Source organism: Girardinichthys multiradiatus, chromosome 11 (genome assembly GCF_021462225.1).
Source record: "Girardinichthys multiradiatus isolate DD_20200921_A chromosome 11, DD_fGirMul_XY1, whole genome shotgun sequence".
In the NCBI taxonomy this organism is placed as follows: domain Eukaryota; kingdom Metazoa; phylum Chordata; class Actinopteri; order Cyprinodontiformes; family Goodeidae; genus Girardinichthys; species Girardinichthys multiradiatus.
Window position 1 is genome coordinate 28,906,753 of NC_061804.1, and position 19,196 is coordinate 28,925,948.

Here is a 19,196-nt window from a genome sequence, read left to right on the forward strand (position 1 = left end):
TTCTTTGTGAAATTGCAAATGAAGTGATTCTAGCTGTCATCAGAAGTCACCTAATTAGTAAACAGTCCACCTGTGTGTAATTTAATCTCAGTGTAAATCCAACTGTTCTGTGGAGTCCACAGAAGTGACATTAGTCTGAGAATAAGACAGAGGAACACAGGAGAAAGGTCAGAAAGAAAGTTTGAAAAAGTTAACAAGTTTAAAGCAGGGCTAGGTTAAAACAATGTACTAAGCTTTGATCATCTCATGAATCGTTGAAACTGACAACAGTGTGGCACAGCTACAAACCAACAAAACATGGTTGTCAACCTAAAGCAGTAATCATAGACAGGACATTACGGAACAGTGGCAAGAAGAGGCCACTACTAAAGGACAGCAATAGCAATTCACTTTTATTTTCCCACAAGCCATGTAGAAGACCCAGCCAACCTGTGGAATAAAGTGTGGTCAGATGAGATTTTGTTCTGCATGCAAAACTTGTGTGGTTACTTGTGTGGTTGAAAACTTAAAACTGCACATTGCCCTGAAAACTCTGTTCCTAGGGAGGAACATGGTGATGGAAGCATCATACTGCAGGGATGCTATTGCTCAGCAGGAAGAGAGCAGCTAGTCAGAGTTGCTGGGAAGGTGGATGGAACTTAGTACAGGACAATCCTGGAAGAAAACCTGTTAGAGGCTCCAAGATACTGGCCACAGGACAGCACGTCATGTAACCAGAATTTATTTGTTTAGATCAATGCCTATTCATGTGTTAGAATGGCCCAGCTAAGAAGTCCAGACCTTAATCAAATTGAGAATCTAATGCAAGGCTTCATAATTGACATTCACAGATGCTCTGCATCCAGTGTCACTGAGCTTCAAGGGTTTTTGCAATAAGGAAGGGACAAACATTTCTGTTTGTAGATGTGCCAAGGTTAAAGAATTGCCACAAAATACTTTCTGTGGAAAGGTGTTTCTCTAAAGTATTGGTTGAGGGAGCTGAATTCAAATGTCCATAGGCTACGTTCATACTTTTATTTAAAAAAAATGTAAAGCTTCCACTTTCCAATAATGTGCTACTTTGTGTTGCATTACCTCATACAATTAAAAAAACAATACATTCAAATTTGTTGGTGTAATATGACAAAACACAAAAACATTGAACAAATATAATTGCTTTATAGAGCACTAAATATTGATTGCTCTGCAGCCTAACAGGACTCCAATGTTTACTAAAATATTCTCAAATTCGTAATAGTAAATCCTTGTGCAGATTAAAGTTTCTTTATGTTGTACTGTTTGGTGCATTGCACTATAATTTACAAAGTTTTATTTTATCAGATTCCTTTATACAATATGTCGGTTCTCCAAAAAGAACATTGTTGGCACAGCGAGAAGTTTTTTAAAATAAAACTTTTGTTTTTTTGTGATCTGTTATCTATTCATGAAAGAGCCACACACTTCTAAGTTGTTACTTGATTTGACCTTCGTTCACTATGATTCACAGTGACAAATATCCATCCATTTAGTTTCCTTTATCTGATGCTCTGGATATTAAATTTATGTGTGTAAAATGAACTATAGCTCACATTACATCTGGGATTTACTTTTGCACCATCTGACAAAGGTTCAGCTTCAAATGATATATTAATTCATTCACCACTGACAGGTTGAGATTTAAAATTATTTTCTTTCAGTAGTAAGTTGTTTTTATGATTAGAAATGACACGGCATATCTCCAAGGAGAATAAAACTATGTACAAGGAGTATGATTGTAAAATCCCATATCAAAAATTATTAATACCCTTCTTAGTAATCAATGAAATTCTGTCGGTACTACCGAGTACCGATTCACATAAAATGAAATGGTACCATGTTTCGGTACCTAAATGCATCATTGTGACACTGAGGAGTGGAAGAGTAGGTGATTTTCCAAGCCGGACATGAACACGGCATTGCACACACAAGAGCGTAATGATGTCAGTAGTTGCTGGTACCCTCAACAGAGCATGGCCTATAGAAAGCCCTCAAAAGTATGGCTCCACTTTTCAAAATGTGGTGCAGATTATGCTCGCTGCAATATTTGTGACGCGAAGCATAAGGCCAGCAGTGGGAATACTTGTAATCTGAGATTATAGATGTTACAATACAAACAGCTGGATGTTGTTTTGATATATTCATTGAAGTTTATATATTGAGACGTAAATATGTTAAATTGAAAAATGTTTTGATTTTATTAATAAACAAATTAATATTTATTACCACATAAACACACACAAAAGTATCGAAAACTGGTACCATTCAGTACCGATACTGATTCCCAGGTACCAGGCATCGGTACCACATCAGTTGAAATGTGAAAGATACCCATTCCTATTCATTACGTCATTTACCCCGAGGACAAACGAGCACACTGCCTGTTGAATGTGACGAACAGCCAATCATAAAGGGAGGTGACAAAAAAATGGAAGGGAATTACTCTGAACTCACGTTTGATCTAAGAGGATTTCTGAAATTTCCCTTCTGACAACTGAATGTTTGTAAAATCTGTTAGTGTGTGGTGCGTTGTGCTTGCCGTGTGGCTGGACTCTACACACTGTAGAACCAAACCTGTTATACCTATGATTTTTTATCGTCATGTATGGGGGTCTCTCAGGTTTAAAAAAAAACAAAAAACTGAATTTTTTTTAATCTTGCTGTGTGAACCAGACATTACTCGAAGTGATTTTCTCCTTGGTCTGTCCTTTTATCTTTTGTTTTAGCCATGACTTGCCAAAAACCAACTACAGAGAGCTGCTGTTTTTCACCTGAATATGTTAATCAGGGTGATCAGGTGATCTTTCAAACAGCATGGGCAGTTTGTTAGGTGAGGAACCTTGCATTTTCCTTAAGACACTAACAATTTGCTATGGTTATAAAACATTTTGAACATGCTCTTTTACATAAAATGTAAGCCTAAGAGAGAAATTATTTGCTTTTTGCTGAAATCTGTATCAGTCAGAAGAAACATGTTGGTAAGGTCAAAAGATGACTTTGCATTTAAATTTGCCAGAGGTATGAATAATTTTGGGCTTAGCTATAGGTAGTCTTTACAAATGCAAAGTGTCACATTCTGACTGCCAAAACCCAACTGTCCATCTGTCTAAGAAATATCTTATAATAATATCTTAAAATCCTGAGCCTAAAAGTTATATTCAAGAATTGGACAATTAGCTTCTCATAGAGAGGAATCAGATCCTTGAAAATTGCTGTAATTAACCTCTAGATAAAAAGCATGAGAGGGTTATGGAAATGCAAACTATCAACATTATTGTTGGCTTTTTTATTAGGTTTTCCTTAGTCAGTCACTGTCAAGGGAATTACTGGAGCTGTGACCACAAAAATATTCAGAGGTTCTTAGTAGCTGCAATTTTACATGTTTGTTCATTTTAGGATGTCTCACAACACCGTAATATTTCACAGTCTTAACAGCAGATGCAAAATGACTTGCATGCACAGTACCAACCATTGCAGAGTCAGAGAAAAACTCAATAAAGTTGTGGATGTTTGAAGGTTGAATGTGATCAAGAAAGGCCCTTTAACTCCAAGACAAAATACAATGTCCTTTTAATCCCTATTTCCATTTGCTACATCTCATACAGTAAGCACAGAAACTAGTGTAACATACAGAGTCCAGTCACTGGGCATATGGAGAACAACTTCTCAATAAAATCACAAAAGTCCACAAAGTTCCCATAGCAGTCTTTGTGGAGGAAGTCTTTGATCTCTCAATGCGGAGGGACATGCAGTGAAATCGCTGGAAGGAAAACACAGTGTGTACAACTCTGCTTGCAGACAGCTGCTAATTCACAGTTAGGTTTGGAAAGTGCACACAAGGTACTGATCTCGTAAGTAGCTGGATGAATATTATCTCTACTGTACTTTACTCCTATAACACTTAGTGTTACAGAGCTTAATGTAAGACAGCAGTATCTATATGATGTAAAAATAAATGACATGACATCAATATTCACAAAAACTATTAGAATTGATTTCACAATATCTACAAATTCACATGTTAATTACACTTTCTGAACATGTTTTTGCCATTATTAATCTCTTTAGTTGATCTTTTGTTCTACAACTTTCTATGCATCAAGACCTTTGCATTAATGCTGTAGAGGTTATGTTGTATAAAATGTAGTATTTAATGCTGTACTAATTTGCATACATATTTTCATATAGTATTATGCTGTTAATATACTGTAGCTCACTGTATATGATGACATGGATTTACTGGATTTAACTCTGGCCCTGTTTGGAAAAAAACACATAATACAATCGAACCCAAACCTGAATGGTAACACTACTGTAGAATCCTGTCTAAACCCACTGAGCTCTGTAAAAAAATTAAATGAACATTTCCCCTGTTTGTCCTACTAAGCCAAGGGTGCGTGCGTTTTCCAAAAATCGATTTTACTGCAAATAATAAAACAGATTTTTTTTTTCTGCTCACCCATCTACATGTTCTGTTTGCTGTATTCAATCAGAACTCAATCACAGCAGTTTGGGTGACGAGGATTTTGTTGTGGATTTGCTTTGGAAAGCAGAAGTTTTGTTTGAGCAGCTCTGAAAGTTTTTCTTTCTCCCTTTTTTGGTACTCAGACGTACCACAAAAGTGAAGAATACATACTGAATTTAATTACGTTTGAACAATTTTAAACAAGAATGAAAAGCAGTCTTTTTAAAAGATGTACAGTACAGACCAAAAGTTTGGACACACCTTCTCATTCAAAGAGTTTTCTTTATTTTCATGACTATGAATGTTGTAGCTTCACACTGAAGGCATCAAAACTATGAATAAACACATGTGGAATTATATACTGAACAAAAAAGTGTGAAACAACTGAAAATATGTATTATATTCTAGGTTCTTCAAAGTAGCCACCTTTAGCTTTGATTACTGCTCCGCACACTCTTGGCATTCTGTTGATGAGCGTCAAGAGGTAGTCACCTGAAATGAGTTTCATTTCACAGGTGTGCCCTGACAGGTTTAATAAGTGGGATTTCAAGCTTTATAAATGGGGTTGGGACCATCAGTTGTGTTGTGCAGGAGGTGGATACAGTACACAGCTGATAGTCCTACTGAATAGACTGTTAGAATTTGTATTATGGCAAGAAAAAAGCAGCTAAGTAAAGGACGATAAGTTCATCCGAGTCACCAGCCTCAGAAATCGCAGGTTAACAGCAGCTCAGATTAGAGAACAGGTCAATGCCACACAGAGTTCTAGCAGCAGACACATCTCTAGAACAACTGTTAAGAGGAGACTGTGTGAATCGGGCCTTCATGGTAAAATAGCTGCTAGGAAACCACTGCTGAGGACAGGCAACAAGCAGAAGAGACTTGTTTGGGCTAAAGAACACAAGGAATGGACATTAGACCAGTGGAAATCTGTGCTTTGGTCTGATGAGCCCAAGTTTGAGATCTTTGGTTCCAACCACTGTGTCTTTGTGCGGTGCAGAAGAGGTGAACAGATGGACTCTACATGCCTGGTTCCCACCGTGAAGCATGGAGGAGGAGGTGTGATGGTGTGGGGGTGCTTTACTGGTGACACTGTTGGGGATTTATTCAAAATTGAAGACATACTGAACCAGCATGGCTACCACAGCATCTTGCAGCAGCATGCTATTCCATCCGGTTTGGGTTTAGTTGGACCATCATTTATTTTTCAACAGGACAATGACCCCAAACACACCTCCAGGCTGTGTAAGGGCTATTTGACCAAGAACGAGAGTGATGGTGTGCTGCGCCAGATGACCTGACCTCCACAGTCACCGGACCTGAACCCAATCAAGATGGTTTGGGGTGAGCTGGACCGCAGAGTGAAGGCAAAAGGGCCAACAAGTGCTAAGCATCTCTGGGAACTCCTTCGAGACTGTTGGAAAACCATTTCAGGTGACTACCTCTTGAAGCTCATCAACAGAATGCCAAGAGTGTGTGGAGCAGTAATCAAAGCAAAAGGTGACTACTTTGAAGAAACTTTTGGTCTGTACTGTAGGTTAAGTAAAATTTTTAAAAACTTCATGTCATTTAAATCAGGTTTAAATACAAAATGAATATTGAGTTTACAGTTTACAGTGCCTTGAAAAAATATATTAAACTTTGTCACACTACAAACACTTGCTTCAATGAAACATGGTGGTGGCAGCATCATGATGTGAGGATAGTTCAGATAGGAAAAGGGAAGCCAGGCGTAGTTAATGAAAAGATAAACAGAGCAAATTAAAGGCAACTTTGAAACCTGTTAAAAGTCTAATAAAAGGCATTACAACTTGTGCTTGTAATGTGACAAAATATGAAAAAGGACAAGGTGTATGAATATTTTGGCAAAGTAAGTCCATTGCTGAATGTTTTAATGGTGAATGTATTACTATGTAAATGTATGTTTGGGTATACGTTTTCCAGATACTTCTGTGATGGACACTATTGATGACATCAGTGAGTGGATGGCTATCAAATATTTTATGCATATCAGTTGACAAATGCAGCTATTTTGTCTAGAGCCACCAACCTACAGTAACACTTATCAAGGAACCTCAGATTTATTTAAATTAGATTGGTCCAGACATCCTAAATAACCTGCAGCCACAGTTGGCAGAAGAATGAAACTCTTTCTATGATAAAATATTTCAAAAGCAAAAAGAGGCTTCATTTTCTTAATCATTTATGTATAATACACTTTTAGAGATGGGGGCAAATGAATAGTTAAATTTTTGCTATCTAAACTAAATCTGAAATTACTTTTATAAAAGGTCTCTCAAATGTTTTTAACTTATTTTAAACAGGGTTTCTGCAAGTTTTCTTAACTAAGACTTTTTAAAATCTTTATTACTTGAATTAATGACAAGAATTATAAAAAGCTAAAAGTTACCTTAATAACTTACTTATTGAGCATAATGACTTCTACTTGACTAACGTACTATCACAAGCAAGTGAAATATAACATTGTAAACTTAAATTAGACTTTTTGAAATTTGGCATGTGACTCTGATGCTCTTTCACATAAGTTACCCAACCTGAACACAGATAAATATATAAACCTCATTATGTAAGCTTCTTTTTGCTCACTGACAGCAGGTTTTTGTAGCAAGAATGTTTGGAATTTTATTCGCAAACTACAATAAGTCAGTTTTTGAAACAGAAATTTAAAACGGAACTAAAATGCAAATGAAGAGAAAGTGGGGAAAATCCTAATGCATCAGATACTTTTTAAGGTTAAAAGACCCTAGAAACCTTGGTAAAAGTAAATGGAGACAGATGTTGAGTCAGTTTAGTGGATCCATGTGTATAGTTGTAAACTAAATAATGTAAACCACTTTTAGAGGTCTGTACTAGCTATGAAACACAAGCCTCTCATGAGCATGTTAAAATGCATGAAGTTAAAAAGTGTTTATGCAACTGGTTAATATAGGGAACGAAGTGAATGGGATAAATGTGGACATCCTGACTCTATGCCATACAGATTGCAGGACCAAACATGTACAAACTATCATGCAGAAAACAATGGCTTGTACATTGTATATGATTGACCAACAACCTTTTACAGAAGCCACAACACAGTACACTCTTTCTCCGTCTAATCATACAGTTTGTTGGAATTCAGTGGATGTTGGCGTCTCAAGTACAGCTCTTAAAGAATCTATACTTAAAGTACCCAGAAATATCCAAAATGCATCTGTCAAAAAACATTTTTTTTGGAATCAGGTTGTACAAATACAAAGGTTCAGAAGACATAAGCAGAATGTCTCACACAAATCCTGAAGTCACTTAACAAATGGAAACAAAAGCAGAGACACTTGATGCTTAGTAGCCAAATCTGATGCGACTCTGATCAACATTTATCATAAAATAATGACCTTAAACAATAATTTGTCTTCTCTGTCAATTTAATGCATTTTCTCAAGAAAATGGGCTTTTTTATTTGGGGTTATTAGGTGGTACAGTAATTTCCACAATGTAGATTATTGGACTCAAATGGTCTCTGAAGATTATTGAAAATCACTGTATGACACATTACATTTGTAGTCTAAAGGAAAAACTCAAAATCAATACACCATAAAATCAACAGGTAATGGTGGTAGTTTATTGGTTAGCTTGCATAAATTTACATGATAGTTATTCAACTACATTGGGACCTTTAATCTGTTTGCAACATCTTCTCACAGGAATAGGTCTGTTAACCCTTCATACTAAGAGGCAGTTTTAGTCTGGGTATTTATGTATATGGGCTGGTTTAGGGTGGGAATAGCCATACAAAAGTAGATAGAACCTACAGAGACCATTAAATGTCTTTACAGATACAGTACATTGCAAAAGCGTTAATACCCCTTAAAACCTTTTTCTCATTTTGCCACATTACAATCACTAACTTCAATGTGTTTTTTTGTGATAGACCAACCCAAAACAGTGCATTATTGTAAAGTGAAAGGAAAATGATGCATGGTTTTCAAAACCTTTTACTAATAAAAATCTAAAAAGTGTGGTGTACAATTGAATTTAGCCCTCTTTATCCGTAAAATGCAGGGCAACCAATTGCCTTTAGAAGTCACCCAATTAATGATATCAACCTGTGTGTAATTTAAACTTCAGTATAAACTAAGTTACAAAGTCCGCTGAGGTTTGTTTCTGAACATCAGTAAAAGGGAAGGCTCAATCAGAGAAGCAACCAAGAAGTCAATGGTAACTCTGGAGGAGCAGGAGAAATCCACTACTCAGTTGGGGGAATGTGTGGACAGGACCATTGCTAGTTGTGCAGTCCACCAATCCGGACCTTTATCAACAAATGGCAGTTATTAAAAAAACACTGTAAAGGCACATATATTATCCCTTGCCACATGTAAATAGGTTCTCCCTTTTTTCAACACTGTCAAGAATCACTGACCTCATGCTTTCAATATGTTGATGAAGGTGGCTCGGTTGCGAGGTAATGTAGCCACTAGAGGCAGCTCTGAGTTAGCTACTGAATTCAGAAGAATGTTTTAGACAGTAGTGTCTATGACGACAATGAAATAAAATCTTGATAACATAGATTCTCAAAGACATAAAAAGAGGCAATGCACTAGAGGGAGGGGTCTGTGTGGCCATTAAATACATCACAGAACTTCCATGATTCGTCCTCATCTTCTTCATTGTTACTTTTGCTGAATGCATGTGAGCTTTACAGCGCCACACTACCCATATGATTACCACTGCTTCATTATAATGTGCATCGGTAAGCTCCATAATGACACCAAAATACACATAAAATACAGATAAAATAAACTCAACAGACAGACAGAAGGCTCTGTCTGTATGTGTCTGCATATTTAACATTATGTATAAATAGGCCCTAACATATCCTATTTGTAGTTTGCCACAAGCAAACATGTACAAGAAGGTGCTCTGAGCAGCTTTTACCAAAACTGAACCTATTGGTCAACACACAAAACACTGTGTGCTGGAAAACTAACTCCACATAAAAAAATCCCCTTGAAACATGTTGGTGGCCCATCATGGTGTGGGAATTATTTTCTTCAGCTGGTACAGGGAAGCTGATAAGGCTTGATAGATAGATGGATTCTTAGAAGCTGCAAAAGATTTGAGACTGGGGTCGAGATTCACCTTCCAGTTTAGGAATGACCCTTCACTTACATGCTGGACATCTCTTCAGGGCTAGAGCTAGACATTCTGGATTTAGACCACAGCATATCAATGTGTCTGAATGGTAAAGTCAAAGTCCAGACCTAAATCTAACTCAGAATCTGGCAAAACATGAAAAATTTGGTTCATTGATGCTCTCCAGCTGATCTGACTCGAGTTTGAGTTATTTTGTTAAGTAAAACAATAACATAAACCAAGAGAGGTGCAGCTGTATCTGCAGTAAAAGACGGCTCGACAAAGTGTTGACTCAGAGGGGCTGAATACAAATGTATGCCACACTTTCTTGAATTTTATCTAAAAAAAAACCAAAACTATATATAATTTTCCTTCCACTTGACAGTCATGCACTACTTCGTGTTGATATTTTACATAAAATCCCTACAAAATGCATTGAAGTTTGTGGTTGTTGCAAGAGTAAATATGGAAAGGTTTAACAGGGGCTGAATACTTTTGCAACGCACTGTGGTTGTGCGTATTAGTGTTGGAAATGCAAATGTGTACATGTCCAGCTCTTTTTCTTTATGATGAGTGTATTCACCAAGGCACATATATTATCTGTCATTAAACATAATCAGCCAGTTAAAACAATAAGAACCAGTGGACTAGAAAATGTACAGGCAGCCCTTTGAGGCTGCATTGTGTGTGTTGAGATTCAGCAGGAGCTGAAGGCCAGACTCTGACAATTATTAATGATGCTCCTATAAAACTATACAGGCCGCCCCAACTAACAGAGCACAATAAAGCGACCAGCGAATGGCTTTCCTTGTGTTTTCTGCAATATCTGTGTGTGTATGTGTGTGCATACAATGTGTCATCATCTTATAACTGGTAATGAGTTACGATGAAAACAGAAGATGCATGCGTGTGCTAACATATTATAAGCAAAAACCCAGACATGTCAAAACATTGGACACACGATTTAACTACTGTACAAAACAGCAAGCAACCAAGATACAGCAAAGGATTAACCACAACAAGGAACAGGGCCAGAGCTACAGTAAGGGTGAAGTGGAGAAAAGAAAAGCTGCACAAACACAGACTGATGAGAGAATGTGCTTCCTCCGAGGTCCACCCCTGTATGTGAGTGTAATGGAAACTTGATTTGCCTCCCAACAATACAGCCGTGCAAAAATATCAAACGTTTAAGAAAAAACAGACACACAAAACATGCGCGCACACAAATACACGCATTAAGATGTGATGGACTTGGCTTCTTGCAAACCTATATATCTTCCAAAGCCAACATTTGGTTGAATTCAGTTTAGGTTGTTCGCCTTCATGATGGCGGGCTTTCTGTTGACATACGTAGCCCAGTAGCCCAAGTTGAAAATGAAGAACAGCACGGGGAAAATGATGCGCGAGATCTTGTCCACTTTGCTGACGCGGTTGTAGGACTTCTTGGCCTCCGTGTAGGGGTCATCCATTCTGTGCAGAAAGGAGTGTTTGACCGAAGGTCCTGGGGCGCTCTTGGAAATGGTCGTTAAACCTTGGTCTTTGGCTACGTTGATGCCATAGGTGGTCCCAACAATGTTGAAGGTGTTGTTTGCCTTTTTAGACAAAGTGGCAGATTCTCTTCTCTGAAAAGGAAGAAGGCAGTTAAGGTTGTGAGTCACGAGGCAATGGACTAAACAATACTTCCATTTGAACTCATGAAGAGGAAATAGAAGCAACACCACGAGACACGAGACACACACAAGAACAAAACAAAAGCCTAACCATATCTTTAATCCTGGCCATGTTAGCCTGAAACGGTTCCTGAAAAGAAAAGTAGAAAAGAAAAAAAGTTTACCAATTATAGTAGAATTACCCAACTTACAGAATCTATTCATTACTATCTAGCTGGAAGTGACGTTTTACATTTTACAGTTTTAATAATGTCAAATCAATACTACACAAATCTGGATTGCAGGAGAAAAATGTCATGAGTAAAAATATCATGACAAAATTATCAGGCAAATAAAGAGCGTGGAAAATTGGAACAGTTCTCTTTTTTTTTTTTGGAGAACCAGGCTGGACTGGCGTCTGGTACTGCTAACAGTAGCAGTAACAGCACAGAGCAGGATTAGAAACAAAGCAAAATAACAGCGCCTGAAAACATGTCTGACAAACTGTATCAATGAAGGCAGCCAGGCCTCTTCAGGCAAACAGCTTGTGATAAAACAAACATGACAAAGCCTGTGTGTGATAGAGCAAGCTGGAGGGTCTGCCGTCTCCCTAACTCTGGAGCGGTATGATTAGTCTGTTTTTCACTTTGAAATTGCACAGGAAGACACAGTTTTATTTGCCACATTGCTACTCTCACATAACTAAACTTGCATCTCTGGAGGATCCTGTCAGTCTAACTGAGCACAGTGCTATGAGGAAGATGGATGTGGGGAAACAAGTAAGGCAGTAAGATGGATTACTGAGCAGAGTTTTGGTTTCCTGTGTGGCTCGCACCGAGTTTGTACTCTGATCATTTACTTCACACCATTCATTCTGCCTGAGGCCATTTTCAGTTCAAGACTGAAACAGTGCTCCTATTTTCACTTATGTTTTCACCACATCTCTAATAAGCACAGTGTCATGCAAAACTATTCATACCCCTTAACATTGGTCATGTTAAAACCACAAAATTCAATGTATTTACTTTGGATTTTATGTGACAGAGCAAAACAAAGCAGCGCATATTTGTAAAGTTGAAAAGCAAATTTTAGGATGTGTTTTGGGATATACAGGGGTTGGACAATGAAACTGAAAGATCTGGTTTTAGACCACAATAATTTATTAGTATGGTGTAGGGCCTCCTTTTGCGGCCAATACAGCGTCAATTCGTCTTGGGAATGACATATACAAGTCCTACACAGTGGTCAGAGGGATTTTAAGCCATTCTTCTTGCAGGATAGTGGCCAGGTCACTACGTGATACTGGTGGAGGAAAACGTTTCCTGACTCGCTCCTCCAAAACACCCCAAAGTGGCTCAATAATATTTAGATCTGGTGACTGTGCAGGCCATGGGAGATGTTCAACTTCACTTTCATGTTCATCAAGCCAATCTTTCACCAGTCTTGCTGTGTGTATTGGTGCATTGTCATCCTGATACACGGCACCGCCTTCAGGATACAATGTTTGAACCATTGGATGCACATTGGTCCTCAAGAATGGTTCAGTAGTCCTTGGCAGTGACGTGCCCATCTAGCACAAGTATTGGACCAAGGGAATGCCATGATATGGCAGCCCAAAACATCACTGATCCACCCCCATGCTTCACTCTGGGCATGCAACAGTCTGGGTGGTACGCTTCTTTGGGGCTTCTCCACACCGTAACTCTCCCGGATGTGGGGAAAACATTAAAGGTGGACTCATTAGAGAACAATACATGTTTCACATTGTCCACAGCCCAAGATTTGCGCTCCTGGCACCAGTGAAACCGACGTTTGGCATTGGCATGAGTGACCAAAGGTTTGGCTATAGCAGCCCGGCCGTGTATATTGTCACCCATAATGTTGTGTGCATTTCAATATTTTGAGCAAAACTCTTTCCCTGCTAATTGAACCTTCACACTCTGCTCTTACTGGTGCAATGTGCAATCAATGAAGACTGGCTACCAGGCTGGTCCAATTTAGCACCTCCCACACTAAAATGACAGGTGTTTCAGTTTCATTGTCCAACCCCTGTATCTCTACCAGGGTTTGCACATGTAGAGACTAAGAGCTCAAAACTCAATCAGACTGGAAGGAGAGCACCTGTACACTTCATTTTTTTTAAGTTTGCCATAGATTCACGATTGGATTTAGGTCTGGACTTTGACTGTGGCAACCCCACAAATGAATTTGCTTTGATGTCAGCTCTGGCTGTATGTTTAAGGTCATTATCCCGGCAGAAGGTGAACCTCCACTCCAGTCTCAGGTCATCTGCAGCCTCTAACATATTGCCATCCAGGACTGGCCTGTATTTAGCTCCATCAATTTTGTTATAAACTTTGACCACCTTCCCTTTCCCCACAGCATCATGCTGCTCCTGCCAGATTAAAGGGGACTGAATACAAATACAAGCCACGTTTCTCTGAATTGTATTTGTAACAAAAACTGTGAAATCCATTTTTTATTTCACTGCCCTTGCAAATGCACCACTTTGTGCTGTTCTATTATATGGAATCTCCAATCAAACACATTGATATGTAAACATGGTCAAGGGGTGTGAATACTTATGATAGGCACCATAACAAATGTCCTCTTTTCCATTCCACAAACATGCCTCACCGTGAATTTTTTGCACAAAAGTCCTCATGAAAAAGCTGTTTGAACTTTGGTGTCATATTCACAAAATGTAAGCACAACACTGTTTTCATGTGGGATGTATGTTCAGTGTAACATGCAAAAACTTGTCATTGGGTATCTATTCAATGTCAGGAATGACACGAATAAGAGCAATAGCTCTTGTAGATCTGCTAAAAAATAAATCTCAAACTTTTTGGTCCAAGATTAAGAAAGTGAGTTGAGGAGGAGAAATGTGTAAACCTGGTTTCTCCCTAGACAACAGGGGCAAAAGCAAGAGAATGATCCTCGGTTTGCTTTGACAGCAAGTCCTGTTGAAGCCTAACAGAGCTAACAAACAGTCCAAGGTCGGACTGATGCTCCTTGATAGCCGGATGCTTTTCCATCTATCACCCAACGAGGCTCTTCTGTCACAGTGATGTCTTAGATCAGCAAGAAAAACTAATTACTACTTTCAAGTGTCGTATGACCTTAATCAAAGATCACTCGACTCCTCAGTCTTTAGCATTAAGGATGCTCTGTGCTCACTAACCTGACAAATGAGCTAGACAAAGTCATTTTCTGTTGCTTTTTAGCCAGGCTGTCATCTGCATTAATTTATGGGGCCTAATTATTTGGGAAACCATCTGTAGCATTGGGCTGTATGCATTTTGTTATGAACCTAACGTGTCACAGCACATAATTTACTCCTGCTAAAAGATTTGCTTGTACTAGTCAAAATAATTGGTCTAGCTGAAAGCAAAAATATCACTATGCATCCATTGACCTTGTCCTCTTAATTTCTGCAAATTTTTGCTTAAGACTTGAATTGTGTCTCAAGGTGATTAAGTATCTCAGGGTGATAGTGCCTCCCCGTGCTTCACTGCATTCAGCTCAGAGTGTGCAGGTGTGCATGTGGCAGAACCTGGGACAGTCTGTCCCCCTCTATGATTGGAGATGAAATGTTGGCATATTTATTAGCCTCAAGTATGTAAGCATGTTGGTGTATGAGAGTGTGGGCAGCATATGAAGAGCCATAATGTCCCTGCTTGTGGCTTTCTGTGGTGACTATTAGAAATAGCTGCTAGAGGAGACCTCTGTTGATCATATAACTGCATGTTTTATTACGTTATGTCTTTTTGTTTCTTCTTTGTTCCATGCACAGTTTTCTACTTTCCTCCACTGCTGCTGATTTACTCTTGAGTCCTTCAAACCTTAAGACATTTAGTGGAGCATTGGCCATGCTGACACATAACAATGATATCAAGCGTAGCTTGCTAAAAGCATATATTCAGTGGGGAGATCATGTATTTGATACACTGCAGATTTTGCAGGTTTTTCCACTTGCAAAGCATGTAGAAGTCTTTCATTTTTATCATAGGAACTCTTCAACTGTGAGTGACAGAATCTAAAACAAAAATCCAAAAAATCACATTGTTTAATTTATAAGTAATTAATTTGCATTTTATTGCATAAGTTTTTGATCACCTAACAACCAGTAAGAATCTTGTCTCTCACAGGCCTGTTAGTTCTTCTTTAAGAAGGCTTCCTGTTCTCCACTCATTACCTGTAGTAACTGCACCTGTTTGAACTCGTTATCTGTATAAAAGACACCTGTCCACATAGTCAATCAATCAAACTCCAACCTCTCCACAATGACCAAGACCAGAGAGCTGTGTGAGGACATCAGGGATAAAATAGTAGACCTGCACAAGGCTGGGATGGTCTACAGGAAAATAGCCAAGCAGCTTGGTGAGAAGACAACAACTGTTGGAGCAATTATAAGAAAATGGAAGAAGTTCAAGATGATGGTCAATCTCCCTCAGTCTGGGACTCCATGCAAGATCTCACCTCTTTGGGCATCAGTGATCATGAGGAAGGTGAGGAATCAGTCCAGAACCACATGGCAGGACCTAGTCAATGACCCGAAGAGAGCTGGGACCACAGTCTCAAAGAAGAGATTAGTAACACACTACGCCACCATGGATTAACATCCTGCAGCGCACACAAGGTCCCCCTGCTCAAGGCAGTGCATGTCCAGGTCCGTCTGAAGTTTGCCAATGACCATCTGGATGATCCAGAGGAGGAATGGGAGAAGGTCATGTGGTCTGATGACACAAAAGTAGAGCTTTTTGGTCTAAAGTCCACTAGTTGCATTTGCAAGAAGAAGGGAGATGAGTACAACCTTAAGAACACCATCCTTACCGTAAAGAATAGAGGTGGAAACATCATTCTTTGGAGAAGCTTTTCTGCAAAGGGGACAGGATGACTGCACCGTATTGAGGGGAGGATGGATGGGGCCATGTATCGCGAGATCTTGGCCAACAACCTCCTTCCCTCAGTAAGAGCATTGAAGATGGGTCATGGCTGGGTCTTCCAGCATGACAACGACCCAAAGCACACAGCCAGGGCAACTAAGGAGTGGCTTCATAAGAAGTATCTCAAGGTCCTGAAGTGGCCTAGCCAGTCTCCAGACCTGAACCCAGTTGAAAATCTTTGGAGGGAGCTGAAAGTCTGTGTTACCCAGTGACAGCGATGAAACCTGAAGGATCTGGAGAAGATCTGTATGGAGGAGTGGTCCAGAATCCCTGCTGCAGTGTGTGCAAACCTCATCAAGAACTACAGGAAACATCTGATATCTGGAATTGCAAACCAAGGTTTCTGTACCAAATATTAAGTTTTGTTTTTCTGATGTATCAAATACTTATGTCATGCAAAAAAAGCAAATTTATTACTTAAAAATCACACAATGTGATTTTCTGGATTTTTGTTTGAGATTCCATTACTCACAGTTGAAGAGTACCTATGATAAAAAATTAAAGGCTTCTACATGCTTTGCTAGTGGGAAAACCTGCAAAATCGGCAGTGTATCAATTACTTGTTCTCCCCACTGTAAATATATATATATAAAATTCCATTAACTGTCTTTAGATATCACCATTTGTTTTGCAAGTGCAACCACAATCACTTTGTAGCTTTAGCAGTGAAAGCCACTGCAGCATCAGAGCCACTCAGCCTCTGCTGAATCAAAAAGAACATATCTCTCACAGAAACGTCCAATCTTGTGTCACGGAGTTGCAAAAATTTGCTTTTCTACCCAAAATTCCCCGCTGGCTAAGTCCTGAGATGAGCACACCTTCAGCTGTAAACGGAAAGCTAATTAGGCACATGGCTTGCCAAAAAGAAAATAAGGTGATGACAAAAAAAAAAAAAAAGACAATGACATTAAAGCTTTAGCAGCAAAGTAAACCATTTTGCATGGATTTGTCTACAGCTCACAGTTTGAGATCTAAAAACGAGGGTGATGGTCATTGTCTGCTTTCACTGGGTTTCACTTGGAGTGGTATTCATACCCCTTGACATTTTCCACATGATGCCATGTTATAACCACAAACTTCAGTTGAGTTTATTATGATTTACTGTGAGATCAAAATAATTGTGAGGTGTAAGTAAAATAATGAGTGTTTTTCAAAAACATTGTTTAACAAATACAAATCTGAGTCTGTATTTGGCTCCAGCCATCTCCCAACCAACTCTAAACAGCTCCTGTGCCCCTGCTGAAGAAAAGCATCCCCACAGCATGATGCTGCTGCCAAACTGCAACGGACTATGGTTTTCTTTTAACAACTACTTTATTTTTGTCACCTTTGCATAAAAGCCTGATATGTGGAGGGGACAGCTAACCAGAAGAGTCAGAAGACTGTCCCACCCGAACTGTGGGTTTCTGCTCCTCCAGAGTTACCATGGAAGTCTTCTCTGTCCTGCTTCGCTGGTTTATGCTTTCCTTAAACAGGCTGTCAGTTTGCAGTTGTTCCATATTGTTTTCATTTTTGAACGATCCATAAGATATTCCAAACTTAAAGGGGACATATCATGCAAATACACTTTTTTTAGCCTTTAAATACATTTATTGTGTATTTGGAGTCTGTAGGAGTTCAGAAAAGTAAAATCTTTCTCCAGGTGTTGTGGATATATCTTTATATTCTGTTTGGTTCGTATTTTTCAGTCTGTTCTGTTTTCTCTATCGTCTGGTATGTTTTTCTAACTGTTATGTCACAGTATTTGCTACGGAACAGCTAAATAAGGTCATGGACTTCCGCCGTATCAGTTTCGCATATCAGTCATATTTATTTCTTGCCGCTATTTTGTAGTCCAACCTCAAGTATGCCTATGCTGAAAGAGGGTAAATTCGATTCGGTTTTTGGGGGTGTTAACCCACGCAATTCACTACTCCGTCCCCCCGCATCAGAACCGCTTTGAAGTGCCTGGTCAAATTTTATTTTTCATGGAAATGTACTCACATCAAGACGAGTGCCTTCAGCAACCTCCGCCAGCATAAGACTAGCCATTTTTGTTTTGTTTCTACGGCGCTAGATAAATTGTTATCAAACTGCAAAAATGGCGGAGCCGGTTAAAGCGCAGTGCTCTTTGACCTGGAAGGGTCAAGTGCCTCAGTAACATTTAAAGAGGCCGCACCAGAGCAAGTTGCTCTCAGATGCGCCTCATAACAGGAGTAAGAGGAGCCTGTGGAGCTACAATAACAAGTAATTCAGACCAAAGCTTTGCAGTTCCACTTTATATAGACCACAACTTAATGATTAAGGGGGGAAAGGAAGAATTTAAAAGCATGATTTGTCCCCTTTAAGATATTGATTTCCAATCTAGCCCTGTTCTAAACTTCTCCACAACTTTCTCCCTGACCTGTCTGGTATTCTCCTTGGTCTTCAGGATGCTGTTTGTTTGTTTACTAATGTTCTCTAACAAACATCTGAGACCGGAAACAGAACAGCTAGATTTATAGTGAGATTAAATTAAATACAGGTGGACTCTATTTACTAGTTTTATTCATCTATGGGTTTTAAAGAAAGGGGCGCTAATAGTAATAATTTAATCTTCCTTTGGGATTAATAAAGTATTATTAAAATGAACTGACTACAAATAAATGCCACCACTTTCTGATTTTTATTTGTGAAAAATGTCCTTCCACTTCATTACTGTGCATCATTGTGTTGATCTTTTACATAAAATCCCAATAATATACATTGAAGTTTGTGACTGTAATGTAACAAGGGGTATAGATACATGTGCAAAGTGCTGTAGAGCTGGAAAGTCCCCATGACAAACTCAGTTGAAACCCCAACGCAACCTCATTCATCTTACAGTTTATCGTATTAGATCAAATCTTTTGCTCCATTTGTTATAAGGGCACGTATTTAAACTCTGTTGCCTTTGCTTTCCAGTTGCTCATTTATATAGGGAATGCGATGGTAGTATCTTGTATGTCTGTGTGAACCCATTCTTTT

The 19,196-nt window shown here is 38.9% G+C and overlaps 1 protein-coding gene across 1 annotated transcript in view; it reads right to left on the reverse strand.

Annotated features, from left to right (window-relative positions):
* Nucleotides 1–5,994: 5,994 nt before the first annotated feature.
* gabra3 (gamma-aminobutyric acid type A receptor subunit alpha3) overlaps nucleotides 5,995–19,196 on the reverse strand; it is a 165,392-nt gene continuing 152,190 nt past the window's right edge. Inside the window, exons 10-11 of the mRNA XM_047380092.1 lie at nucleotides 11,375–11,413; nucleotides 5,995–11,235 (exon numbers count right to left, since the gene is read on the reverse strand). Coding sequence (XP_047236048.1) covers nucleotides 10,915–11,235; nucleotides 11,375–11,413 — 360 coding nt within the window. The 3' untranslated portion in view covers nucleotides 5,995–10,914. The remainder of the gene's footprint in view (nucleotides 11,236–11,374; nucleotides 11,414–19,196) is intronic.